Source organism: Salmo salar, chromosome ssa17 (assembly GCF_905237065.1).
Source record: "Salmo salar chromosome ssa17, Ssal_v3.1, whole genome shotgun sequence".
NCBI classification, from domain to species: Eukaryota; Metazoa; Chordata; class Actinopteri; order Salmoniformes; family Salmonidae; genus Salmo; species Salmo salar.
The window spans coordinates 55,445,316-55,458,967 of NC_059458.1; the positions used below are offsets into that span (position 1 = coordinate 55,445,316).

A 13,652-nucleotide genomic window follows, 5' to 3' on the forward strand; every position below is an offset into this window, starting at 1 on the left:
CAACAAAGAAGTGATACAGTGCATCAAAACACTGCATTAATGTCCGACCACTAGAATAAAGATAAATTGACATTTGTCACGAACGATAAAATTAGAGCGAGGGGCAAGACAAGGCTGTAATCTTTCACCCACGCTCTTCTCCTTGTACATCGAGCCATTAGCACAGACAATAAGACAGGACCCAACCTTAGAGGGAATAACAATAAGAGACAGTGAACATAAGATATACATGTATAGTGATGATGTTCTGTTACTCCTTAAAGACCCAGGCTCAAGTGTACCTAGATTGATTGGATGTTTGGAACATATTCAGGGTATGTGCTTAACGTACACAAGACCCAAGCCCTAGTATATAATTATACCTCACAGGAAGAGCTGAAGAGTAGGTATAACTTCCACTGGACCTCTTCATCCATTAAATATCTTGGAGTAAACCTACCAAAAGATACACCCCAACTTTATGACATGAATTACGATCACATCAACAAGAAGATATATGATGACCTAGACAGGTGGAATTCACTTCCTGTGGATCTTAGTAGTAGAATTGAAACAATCAAAATGAACGTCCTGTCGAGGTTACTGTATTTGTTCCAGTCACTGCCCGTAGAAATCCCGCCTAAACAGTTTAGTGGGATAAACGGATATCAAGATTTATCTGGAACAGTAAGAGACCAACAATTAGATGTACAACATTAAAATGACCAAAAACCTGTGGGGGTGTGGCCTTACCAAACCTAAAAGATTATTTTGTGTCAGCCCAATTGAGACCTCTGGTGTGTTGGTGCAATTCAGAATACGAATCCAAGACTACTTTGACAGAGATACCCATACAGTCAGTTTTGGGAAATAAGGACATGGTAATAGAAATATACAATAGACAAAATCTGTGGATTAATTTCTCTTTTAAGACATGGTTTAAGGTAGTTAAGCAAAATCACTTAGACAGAGGTCAAACTGCTGAGTTGGCCCGCATACGACCCCAGCTTCATCCCTGCAACTCAGGACAGCAGATTTAAACAGTGGACGCAGAAAGGCATCACATCATTCAGTACAATTATAAGGAAATGGGGACCTAGATAACTTCCAGGACCTAAGTATAAAACATGGCTTGGATAAACAAGATTTTTACAGATACCTACAAGTTCGACACTATTTCTTAAGGGAGATAAAAGTGATTGACCCTCGAGCACCTCAAAACGATTTCAAATCTTTACTTGGGTATTCAATCCTCAAAGAAACATTCTACAAACTATATTAAACAGAAATGAGAAGAGGAACTTAAAATTGAAATAACTGATGAAACATGGTTGCACATATTTGAGACTCAACTAAGCGCCCCCAACTCAAGGTCATGGAGAGAATTCTTTTGGAAGAATGTTATATGCTTCTTCAGAACACCTAAACCTTAATCAAAACAGACTGGCTCCCTACACCCTTGTTGGAGAGTATGCGGGCTATCAAGGGTGGATCACTCCCATATCTTTTGGTCCTGCCCCGCAAACGAAACTTACTGGGGAGAAATAAGATCTAGCATTGGAAAAATAATTGGATTTGACATAGAACAAACATTCATTTCTTTGTACTTGGGTGAAATACCTGATAACTTACACACTAGAGAAAAGTACCTCTTGAAGGTCCTACTGGCAGGCAGTAAAAAGGCTATCACTAAGAAATGGCTACAAAAAGACCCTCCCACCATGACATAATGGATAGATATTATTAAAAGAAATACACCACATGGAGCATATGACCTTTGCTTTAAGAACTCAAGAGGAGAGAGGTGAGGAATACTGGGAAAAATGGGTTTTATACTTGAAAATTGTCTAGTTCGAAGATGACGTCAATGTAACTAATCTGATGATGATGTGCACTGTAACTGCCATATTTTTTATTTAACTTTGTACTTTCTTAGTGTTCCTCAATAAAAACAAAGTAAAAATAAATAAAACATAAAAAAAGGGGCTTAGATGGTGGGCGTGGCAGGTGGAGTGGTAATGGGCATGGATTTTAAGATGATTTCCTGCAATTCCACACATTTCTCCATGGAGCTGAGAGACATTGTTGCAGATTTAGAGCAAATTTCCAACAATTCTACACATTATTTCATGGCGCTGAGAGAAAATCTTGCAGTTTTAAAGCAAATTTCCTATAATTCTATGCATTTTGCCATGGCTAATGTGTTATTTTGCTCAAACATAATTCTTGTGTCAGTTACTGGAGTTTGATCAGGTGAAAGCCCACAGGCTAGCTCCCAGCCTCCCAGTCACTGACTGCTCAGTCACTTCATCCCTGGCTCTCTCTTTCTTTCTCCTTCAGTTGCAGACTAAACACTGAGCCCTGACAGGCTGTTTCTGCCCCATTATCTCTTGCCATGGTGCACTGATGAACAGCCACGACACACATAGTCAAATGGCTGGAGCTGGACGGACACACACACACACACACACACACACACACACACACACACACACACACACACACACACACACACACACACACACACACACACACACACACACACACACACACACACACACACACACACACACACAGATCTAGACCCACAGCGAGTGCACAGTAGACTGGTCAGCAGTGACAGGCTCTGGCATGGCTACGCCCTCTCATCCCACTCTCTCCTCTCTCCCAGCAGTCCTCACTGCTGATTGGTAACGCACACGCACACACACACCTGAAATGGGGAAAAGGTAGAGAAACCCAAGCAAACAGCAGCCTGTAGCGGCATCAGGGGACAGGGTTGGATATGGGGTAGCAATATTAATAGCAGCATCAAACATTTATGGGTGTTAGGGCTGCACAATTCATCCAATTCACATAAAAATCGCAAGAGATCCATAATGCATGCAATATTTTTGAAATGCCACTCAGAATTTTATTTCACCTTTATTTAACCAGGTAGGCCAGTTGAGAACAAGTTCTCATTTACAACTGCGACCTGGCCAAGATAGAGCAAAGCAGTGCCACACAAACAACACAGAGTTACACATGGGATAAACAAACGTACAGTCAATAACACAATAGAAAAGTCTACATACAGTGTGTGCAAATGTAGTAAGATTAGGGAGGTAACGCAATAAATAGGCCATAGTGGCGAAATAATTACAATTTAACAATTAAACACTGGAGTGATAGATGTGCAAGTAGAGATAATGGAGTGCAAAGGAGCAATATGGGGATGAATAACAATATGGGGATGAAGTAGTTGGGTGGGCTATTCACAGATGGGCTATGTACAGGTGCAATGATCAGTAAGCTGCTCTGACAGCTGATGCTTAAAGTTAGTGAGGGAGATATGAGTCTCCAGCTTCAGTGATATTTGCAATTCGTTCCAGTCATTGGCAGCCGAGGACTGGAATGGAAAGGCTGCCAAAGGAGGAGTTGGCTTTGTGGATGACCAGTGAAATATACCTGCTGGAGCGCATGCTATGGGTGGGTGCTGCTATGGTGACCAGTGAGCTGAGATAAGGTAGGGCTTTACCTAGAAAAGACTTATAGATGACCTGGAGCCAGTGGGTTTGGCGATGAATATGAAGCGAGGGCCAGCCAACGAGAGCATACAGGTCGCAGTGGTGGGTAGTATATGGGGCTTTGGTGACAAAACGGATGTGATAGACTGCATCCAATTTGCTGAGTAGAGTGTTGGAGGCTATTTTGTAAATGACATCGCCGAAGTCAAGGATTGGTAGGATGATCAGTTTTACGAGGGTATGTATGTTTGGCAGCATGAGTGAAGGATGCTTTGTTGCGAAATAGGAAGCCAAATGTAGATTTCATTTTGGACTGGAGATGCTTAATGTGAGTCTGGAAGGAGAGTTCACAGTCTAACCAGGCACCTAGGTATTTGTAGTTGTCCACATATTCTAAGTCAGAACCGTCCAGAGTAGTGACGCTAGACGGGCGGGCAGGTGCAGGCAGCGATTGTTTGAAGAGCATGCATTTAGTTTTACTTGCATTTAAGAGCAGTTGGAGGCCACGGAAGGAGTGTTGTATGGCATTGAAGCTCGTCTGGAGGTTTGCTAACACAGTATCCAAAGAAGGGCCAGAAGTATACAGACTGGTGTCGTCTGCGTAGAGGTGGATCAGAGACTCACCAGCAGCAAGAGCGACATCATTGATGTATACAGAGAAGAGAGTCGGCCCTAGAATTGAACCCTGTGGCACCCCCATATCACTTTGTTTCTTAATATAAATCATTTGATTTCTATGATTTCAACAGTTGCCCAAAGGTTTTGATCTATATCGCAAGTGAAATGGCTAATGCAATATTGGGCAAAACAAAAAATTGCAATTCGATTTTCTGAGCATATCGTGCAATGTTTGCAGTCTTCTTGGGTATGACGCTACAAGCTTGGCACACCTGTATTTGGGGAGTTTCTCCCATTCTTCTCTGCAGATCCTCTCAAGCTCTGTCAGGTTGGATGGGGAGCATTCCTGCACAGCTATTTTCAGGTCTGTCCAAAGATGTTAGATCGGGTTAAAGTCCGGGCCACTCAAGGACATTCAGAGACATGTCCCAAAGCCACTGTTGTCTTGCCTGCGTGCTTTGGGTCATTTTCCTGTTGAAAGGTGAACCTTCGCCCCAGTCTGAGGTCCTGAGCTCCCTGGAGCAGGTTTTCATCAAGAATATCTCTGTACTTTGCTCCATTCAAAACATCCCCGCAGAATGATGCTGCCGCCACCATGCTTCACCGTAGGGATGATGCCAGGTTTCCTCCAGATGTGACATGGGCTGTTACTGTGACCGTATTAAAAACACCACACCAGTAGTCACGAGTCATGATGGCAGTCAAATTCCACTTGACTGTTTAGTCATGGTAATTAGGCTTCTCCAAGCTCTGATGCTGCTGATGGTCATTAGTCGCCTACCAAACTTGTGGCATGGAGCATTGTCCTGCTGGAAAAACCAATCCTCAGAGTTGGGGAACATTGTCAGAGCAGAAGGAAGCAAGTTTTCTTCCAGGACAACCTTGTACGTGTCTTAATTCATTCGTCCTGATGCGAGACCTGGAGAGGCCTGCAAGCCACATCGTCACGCACCCACTGTAAAATTTGGTGGAGGATCGGTGATGATCTGGGGGTGCTTCAGCAAGGCTGGAATCGGTTTTTCCAGTAGGACAATGCTCCATGCCACATAGCCAGGCCAATCAAGGTGTGGATGGAGGACCACCAGATCAAGACCCTGTCATGGCCAGCCCAATCTCCAGACCTGAACCCCATTGAAAACCTCTGGAATGTGATCAAGAGGAAAGATGGATGGTCACAAGCCATCAAACAAAGCCGAGCTGCTTGAATTTTTATGCCCAGGAGTGGCATAAAGTCACCCAACATCAATGTGTAAGACTGGTGGAGAGCATGCCAAGACGCATGAAAGCTGTGATTGGAAATCAGGGTTATTCCACCAAATATTGATTTCTGAACTCTTCCTAAGTTAAAACATTAGTATTGTGTTGTTTAAAAATGAATATGAACTTATTTTCTTTGCATTATTCGAGGTCTGACAACACTTTTTTGTTATTTTTTGTTATCTTTTTTGTTATTTTGACCAGTTGTCATTTACTGCAAATAAATGTTCTAAATGACAATATTTTTATTTCGGGAGAAATGTTGTCAGTAGTTTATAGAATAAAACAAAAATGCTTATTTTACCCAAACACATACCTATAAATAGTAAAACCAGAGAAACGGATAATTTTGCAGTGGTCTCTTAATTTTTTCCAGAGCTGTACATTCCCTACAGGCTGCATCTAATCGAACCTGGTCATGTTGCCAGATATTCTTCAAAAATTTGACAACTCCATTGTCATTCACAGTGTCATTTGGCATTCAAATCAACAAAAGAGTTAGATAAAACAAGCGGATCTGGCAACCAGGCTAGTGTGACTAATGGATTGAGGGTAATTATGTCTGTCCTATCAGACAGGTGTATAACACCTGATGATTGGCCAAAAGTCCCCTAGGGTTCACGTACCATTACACTCGCCACAGTTGCCGAACCCGGTCTTCCAAAGAGTGCAAACACACAGACTGGCATGGTGACAAAGAGAGGAAGAAAGACACAAAGAGTGAGCGAGAGGGGGAGGGGGAGAAAGAGAACGACAGAGATAATTTTGAATTTAAAAATCAACCTTTGGCACAATTCCGAGATGTCTTCCTTCAATCTCGTGACACTGGCACCAGCGGAAAACATCCTCTGAAGAAAACAGTATGTTCTCTGACGCCTCGGAGTTGAGACAGAGACAGCTCCTCTTTCATTTTTCCATTTCCTGCCAAAATATGACATCATTATCCTCTGCCTGACATTGACATCCCAATTTCAGTACTGAAACCTGGCCAATCTGTGGAATGTGAATACTAATGACTGTGTTCCAGAGCTTACGTGGAGAAAATAGCCATTACTGAACAACACAGGCTTGATAGGTGTCATGTCTGTCTGTGGAGCTAGTGCCACTTAGGCTGCAGACACACTAGAGCAGTGGGCTACAGACCTCCCAAAACTGGCCCACGACTGAATATTTTGGGGGTAAAATGTTTTAAAAATACTGTAAAAAATGTCAACAAAAAAATATTTTACATTTAGGAAACTTAAAATTATTCCCACAAAAACATTTTTTTAAAAAGAGACGTGATCGTGTCTCAATGTAATCAAGGAATGAAATTGTTAATATCAAATACAATTTCTTGGGCTTAGTTATGTTCAATTTTCAGTGTACATTATAATACATTATATTATTATAATTATGTTCCGGCCCCCGACCATCCCCTCCGAGAAAAATCGCCCCCAGGCTAAATCTACTTGACTACCCCTGCAGTAGACACAATACTACACTGAACTAAAGACTTCTCAAAGCTAACGAAAGGATGAAATGAGGGACCTGTTACATGAGACCAATCAGAGGAAAGAGGAGATGTAGAGAGGGGAAGAGAGAATAGGGAAAGAGAGGGGTTGATAGAGAGAGAGAAGAGAAGAGAGAGAGAGAAAATGTTGAGAGCGAAAGGTTGATACAGAGAGAAATAGAAAGTGTGAGAGACATGCTGCCAGAGAAGGGAGGGAGGGTGGGCGAGATGAGTAGGAAGGGCTATTAGTGCTCCGAGACGGAGCGAGTGAGAGTGGGAGAGGAAAGTGTAGCACAGCCAGAGAGCAGAACAGTGATCTCTCTACTCCAGCCTGGATCCTTACACACCCTGAGGACTTAACTACACCATCTTACCCGTCACACACAGCCAGAAACCGCCTCAGCTGCTTCAGGTCCTTTTCTTCCTCTCCCTCGTCCTCCTTCACTCTACCTGGGAGGGAGTGTTCCACCTGGCTATCTATGCTGACAGTGCTGTGAGGTAGAGGACGGGGAGACACACGACTACCTCAGAGGACAAGGTAAACATCTATCACCGCACTGATTTCTCCATTCTCTGTTACAATAGCGTGCTTGATAATGAATGTCAGAATGTACACTGAAGAAAATAAATGCATTTCAGATGCGTTCAAAAACAAACTCAAAATGACAACAGTAATGACTTCAGTTCTTGCCAAAAGCACTCTCATTTTCTACCTCTGCTGAACCGTGAGGAACGGTTGTCAAAACACAAAACGCCACCATACTGTACAGTACTTGCACACGATCAGCAGAGTTCAAAAGAAAAACTGGAGCAAAAAGCCTGCAAACTTCTCACTCGTATTGTACCAACAGACAAAGAACCACCAGCCGTGTGCGCTCACTGCATGTACAGAACCCTAGCACTCTAGTATAGTCTCTGCCTGTCTGCTCCGCCAGCTTACAGTCACACAGTAGAGACAACTCGACCAATACAGCACAGTCACATCCAAAGGGATTATATTTCTGCTCCTTCTCCTGCCTGCCCACTTACTCAACGCTCTGATAATGTTAAGCATCACTTATGAGCGCGGTGTCTCTGAAGCCTTGCTCTTAGCGCAGAGCGGAGCACGGGGGCTTTTGTGCAAACACACCGGTCTCATAACAGCCTGAGCCTTCCACTCATCTCACACACACACACACACACACAAATACACCTTCTCATAGTGCACTGCGAGCTGTCATGCGTGCAAGTGAATAACTGAAAGCCAGTGGCTTAACCTCTGTGTGCAGTGCCACTGCGTGAAATTACAGAAAACAAACCACATACTCTGTGTCATACGGATCATACACTGTCATGTTCTGTGTCATACGGATCATACACTGTCATGTTCTGTGTCATACGGATCATACACTGTCATGCTCTGTGTCATACGGATCATACACTGTCATGCTCTGTGTCATACGGATCATACACTGTCATGTTCTGTGTCATACGGATCATACACTGTCATATGGATCATACACTGTCATATGCTCTGTGTCATACGGATCATACGCTGTCATATGGATCATACGCTGTCATATGCTCTGTGTCATATGAGCTTGATTCTTCTCCCAGTAGCACTACTAGTCTCTGGCCCTCTTGAGCTTCTGTTCACACACAGATAGACGCAGCAAAAGTTGGAGAGAGAGAGATGAAGAGAGAGAGAGAGAGAGCAAGATGACAGAGGAGGGAGGGAGCCTGCACAAAGGACCAGTTCAAAGGCTGAGGGCTCATTTGTCAAACAAACGCATGACAGGCCTTGAATAGCCAAAGGTATAATAAGTAAGACATCTACTAGGAATCAAACAAGAGTCAGAATGCCTCTGTGTCTCTCCATCTCTCTCCATCCCCTTTTCTTGGGGGGGGAGAATTAATTCAATACAAACCCGATTAGAGGTTATTAACAAAACACACAATGACAACAGACAGGCAGATCTATCACTGGGTTGATGTAACGTACTGATACAGCTCAGACTGTCTGGATAATGATCATTTGGGGCTGAAATATCATGACACTTTCTTCTCATTCATTATCCTCCTTTCATTTACATCTCTTCCTCTCTGCATCTTTTTGTTCTCCAGGACGATGATTGAGGGAGGAAAAATAAACGGAAGGATGATGTCATCCCCTGATTTGTCCTGCTCTCCGACTCTGTGACAGAAAGAGAGAGAGAGCGCACACCAAATGCCACATAGCTGATGGCCCAGTGTTGTAATATATTCTCCTCTCTCTCTCCAAAGTAGCTAATGACCTTCCTCCCAGCCTGGTCTGACTTTGTATAAGGTGCCACAGCACTGAGGTGATCCTGCCTCACCCCAGTGGAATTACAACGTGTGAGGAGACGGAAACGCCATTGACCTTTACTCTCCTCTCTGGAAGGTGATGGAGGGGTGTTTCTGAAGGGTGTCGGAGGGAATACGTACAGAAGGAAGAGGGGAGGACAGTTGAGTATCAGCCAGGCACTGCTCTGCCTCTGTTAAGAGCCGAGGAGGAATACAGATCAAATGACAAAGGACGACAAGCAGCTGCATAAAAGAAACCATTCATTTAGTCAACCACGTGGCTGGATGCTACAATGCACATCCTCTCCCTGCCCACCGCGGACGACGAGCGCGTGTGTTCCTGCGTTTAATGAATGCTCGGCGCTTTCCCCTAACCCGGAATACAGTGTTTTTATTGGATGTACGAGAGTATAGGGCAGTCCTCTGTGATCCATCACTGTTGTTTACAGCCTCTGGGTAAAGTAAAATGAAGAAATCTTTTGAAGGTGGACTGGTTTTTCTCTCATGGTGGAGCTGAATTTGTATCCGTGGAAATAGAAAAGGAAGGATCCAAGAAACACAGTTTCAGTTGGCTCCAACTGCATCACAATACTCCCATTATTTAGACAAAAGGTTGCACCATTAGGATTAAAAGTGTGCCAAGTGGCGATTTCTGCTACTACTGCATTAGCATTACTACTACAGAACTATGGTTGGTTCTTGTGATTTTCTATTGGGGCCTCAGAAAGGCAGCTCTGGCTGGTTCATGGACTCTTGAAGGGGAGACGGCACACGAGGGAGGGGTGAGTACAGTGTGTCTGCAATGTAAATGCCTATTGAGCCACAAAAGGACTGTCTGGTTCTGGATAGTTTCTCTGGAGAAGACTAGCCTCTGGACAGATCACACGGAAAACTGGGTTATATCGAGACATAAAAGCAAAGCAAGAACGTTCATTAGTGAAATACCTAAGAACATGGACACATTGATCAAAGTAACCACAAACACAACTCTAAGCCTAACGTAACAACAAAACACTGACAGGACTGACTAAAGTGAAGCACTATTAGTTCTAGTCAGCTAAAAATGTAACACTAGATAAAGGTGTCAGCAATGAAGGGATAAAGGGAGTGTACTCATTTTCACTCTTTCCACAAAGCGAAAATCTTATCATCACACACAGCAGAACACCATCTTTTAAAAGCACAGCGGAAAACTGTGGAAATTGGCTTTTTGATTTTTAATTGCCACCTTTTGAAAGACTCCATCAAGATGACATCACAGAATCAGTTTGTGATTGAAACTTCCACACTTGAAAAGGTTCACACATTGGCCACATGTCACACTAAATGGAATCCCAGTGAGGTACAAATACACTCAGACAAAGTCCCAGACACAAAAACAGCCAGACAGATCAGCTAGATGAGATTTAAAAGGAATAGAAATTGCCTCTTCTACACTGTTGTATGCTCCCATATAACCTAGTTTAATTCAACGTTTTGAATGTACAGGAGATGACGATGAGACACGCAAGACATAGATGAGAGGCAGTCAATAGTCATGCATACGACACACAACACCTTTCTCTCCCACTATACATAAGTTAATGCAATCAGTCTCTGTCCTGATCTTGCTCTCCTCCTCTCTCTGTGTCACCATGTCTCTCTAGGATAATGCATACCCCTCCTGTGCTGATCTCAGAAGCCACCATGAGCAACGTGACTGTCCTCGACACCTCGGAACCCTCTGACCTTGATATGACCCAGTCTGCCGCCCCCTACCCCATCAGCTTCCAGGTACATGCATACATGTATACCACTTCTACTTTAATTAGGAGGGTAAACTTAGTTCAACGTCAGTTATCGTGAAAGCAGATAGCACGATTAAAGCATATCGCAATGAAGCAAGCAGCTATTACAATACTATTATTGTGATACTATGATTACTGTAAAACAAAATGCTATTACCCTCCGGATCTCCAGGTGTCGCTGACAGGGTTCCTGCTGCTAGAGATAGTGCTGGGCCTAAGCAGCAACCTGACAGTGCTGGTCCTCTACTGCATGAAGCAGAACCTCATCACCTCCGTGTCCAACATCGTCACCATGAATCTGCACGTCCTAGACGTACTAGTGAGTGTCAGTCTTTGATGTTTCCATTAGGCACAGACCTCGGATCAGTTAATACATTGAAAATACAAAGTTTAACCACCGGGAGGGAAAACACAAAACTGACCTTAAATCAATGTGTAGGGACAATTCCAGTGAGTGTCTGGGATGAGATGATTGCAGTGCAATTAGTCTGTGACAAATCTCAAGATTCTTCTATATCTGCTGTAGAAGGAGACAAATTTAATTAATAATAATCTTAATCCTTATTTATCTCTCTGGTTCCAGGTGTGTGTGTCTTGCATCCCGCTGACTGCAGTTGTAATACTCCTCCCCCTAGAGGCTGATACAGCGCTGGTCTGCTGCTTCCACGAGGCCTGTGTCTCCTTCGCTAGCGTAGCCACGGCCTCAAACGTGCTAGCCATCACTGTCGACCGCTACGACATCTCAGTGCGTCCAGCCAACCGCATGCTAACCATGGGCCGCGCCGTGGCTCTGCTGGGCTTAATTTGGGCTATGTCCTTCTTCAGTTTCCTGGTCCCCTTCATGGAGGTGGGCTTCTTCAGCGATTTTGGCTCAGAGTTCGTCAACCAGACTGCAGTTGCCTCGGTGGTCCATACCAACGAGTACTACACAGAGCTGGGGCTGTACTACCACCTCCTGGCTCAGATCCCCATCTTCTTCTTCACGGCCGTAGTCATGCTGGTGACCTACTACAAGATACTCCAGGCCCTGAACATCCGCATCGGCACCCGCTTCCAACACAACCAGCCCAAGAAGAAGCCCCGCAAGAAGAAGACCATCTCCTTGACTACCGCAACGCAGGTGGAATCTACAGATGCGTCCCAGGGCAGCGGGGCAGTCAGAGGGGGCGGAAACCCACCTGCGGTCCTGTCGATGCGGACCTCCGTCTCAGTCCTCATGGCTCTGCGCAGGGCCGTTAAACGCCACCGGGAACGGCGGGAGAGGCAGAAACGTGTCTTCAGGATGTCCCTACTCATCATCTCCACCTTCCTGCTCTGCTGGACGCCCATCACAGTCCTCAACACGGTCATCCTCAGCGCAGGGCCCTCAGACTTCACGGTCAAGTTGCGGTTGGGTTTCCTGGTCATGGCCTACGGGACGACCATCTTTCACCCACTGCTCTACGCCTTCACCAGGCAGAAGTTCCAGAAGGTGTTGAAGAGCAAGATGAAGAAGAGGGTGGTGTCCGTGGTAGAGGCTGAGCCCATGCCTAACAACGTGGTCATTCACAACTCCTGGATCGACCCCAAGAGGAACAACAAGAAAGTCACCTTCGAGGAGACTGAGGTCAGGCAGAAGTGTCTATCTTCCCAGGACCTGGAACAAAACAACATCGTCTGTCATCCATGATAAGGCTATAGTGCATCGTGAAGATCGGCTTGGAGGCAGTTAGGCCGAAAGACATACCTCTCAACAGAGGTGGCAGAGTGGGATAATGGGATGTCCATCTTCAGAGAAAGTGGAATAAAGACAATTTCTGAGAAGCCGCTGAATATCTGCATGGCTAGAGGGAGTTGGTAGACACGAGTCTGAGCCAAGGTCAAGATAGAAAAGCTTCTGTTCAGAAGATGTAGAATAAGACAATGTGGATTATGAGGACGTGAAATAAGAATAAAATGGATTAAGAAATGGACACTTATACAAGGTGACAAAACATTATCAGGAACCAACTCATTTAAAAAAGGGAAACCACTTATCCAAAGCAGCAATGTAAATGAAAGTGTTTTACCTGTATAGCTACCCTAAAGGGGATAATTTATTACTATTTATTGTAAGAGGTTGATGTGGCGTCAAGGACAAGTTAAAGTAAGTAATGTACTGCATGGTGTTGTTATAAACCGTAACATAATTATTGTGTATAGTCATGTACAGTGTATAGAATAAATATATGTTTACAACACATAAAGGAGAGATTCACCCATTTTGAATATTATATGAAATTTGTGCATCTCTGAGCTATGATGCAAAACGCATCATACTGGCTGTGTTTCTGCCTGCTTGAATGGCTAATAGCTCAGATACACAAGAAAACATGAAATGACCCCTGGAATCGATAGAACATAGCTCAGAGATAGACAAATATGATAGAACATTTAAAATGGGTGACTCTGTCCTTTAAGTACTAAGTATTTGTCCTTTTATAATAAATAACGTGAAAAAAGTTGAGGGCATTCTGCTGGGTATTTTGGTTAAAGGGTATTCTGTCACATATACCCCACTTTATTACGCTTTCGTAAACTTGGCCACTTAGGCACAGAGGACATCTAGTCAGTGTAAAGCCACAAATATTTACATGTGAAATTCCACTTCCCATTTCCTGTCCTCTGTCTTTCCATGTGCCTGTTATATGTGTGATTTAGTGTAAGATGGAGGGATAGAAACAGAGG

General features: G+C 44.0%; 2 protein-coding genes across 2 annotated transcripts in view; one reads left to right on the forward strand and one right to left on the reverse strand.

Moving 5' to 3' along the window:
- Positions 1–13,652, reverse strand: part of LOC106576112 (conserved oligomeric Golgi complex subunit 5) — a 104,411-nt gene that overhangs the window by 73,306 nt on the left and 17,453 nt on the right. The gene's annotated exons all lie outside the window — the stretch shown is intronic.
- On the forward strand, positions 7,057–13,420 carry LOC106576114 (G-protein coupled receptor 22). Its single transcript, XM_014153005.2, has 5 exons — positions 7,057–7,393; positions 8,959–9,941; positions 10,806–10,932; positions 11,119–11,265; positions 11,530–13,420. The coding sequence occupies exons 3-5, from the start codon at positions 10,810–10,812 to the stop codon at positions 12,613–12,615; spliced, it is 1,356 nt and encodes a 451-aa protein (XP_014008480.1). The 5' UTR covers positions 7,057–7,393; positions 8,959–9,941; positions 10,806–10,809; the 3' UTR covers positions 12,616–13,420.

Coding starts and splice junctions, on each gene's coding strand:
- LOC106576114 (XM_014153005.2), top strand. CDS start 10,810: ATGCATACCCCTCCTGTGCTGATCTCAGAAGCCACCATGAGCAACGTG. Junction 10,933..11,118: donor CCTACCCCATCAGCTTCCAG/GTACATGCATAC, acceptor CCGGATCTCCAG/GTGTCGCTGACAGGGTTCCT. Junction 11,266..11,529: donor TGCACGTCCTAGACGTACTA/GTGAGTGTCAGT, acceptor CTCTGGTTCCAG/GTGTGTGTGTCTTGCATCCC.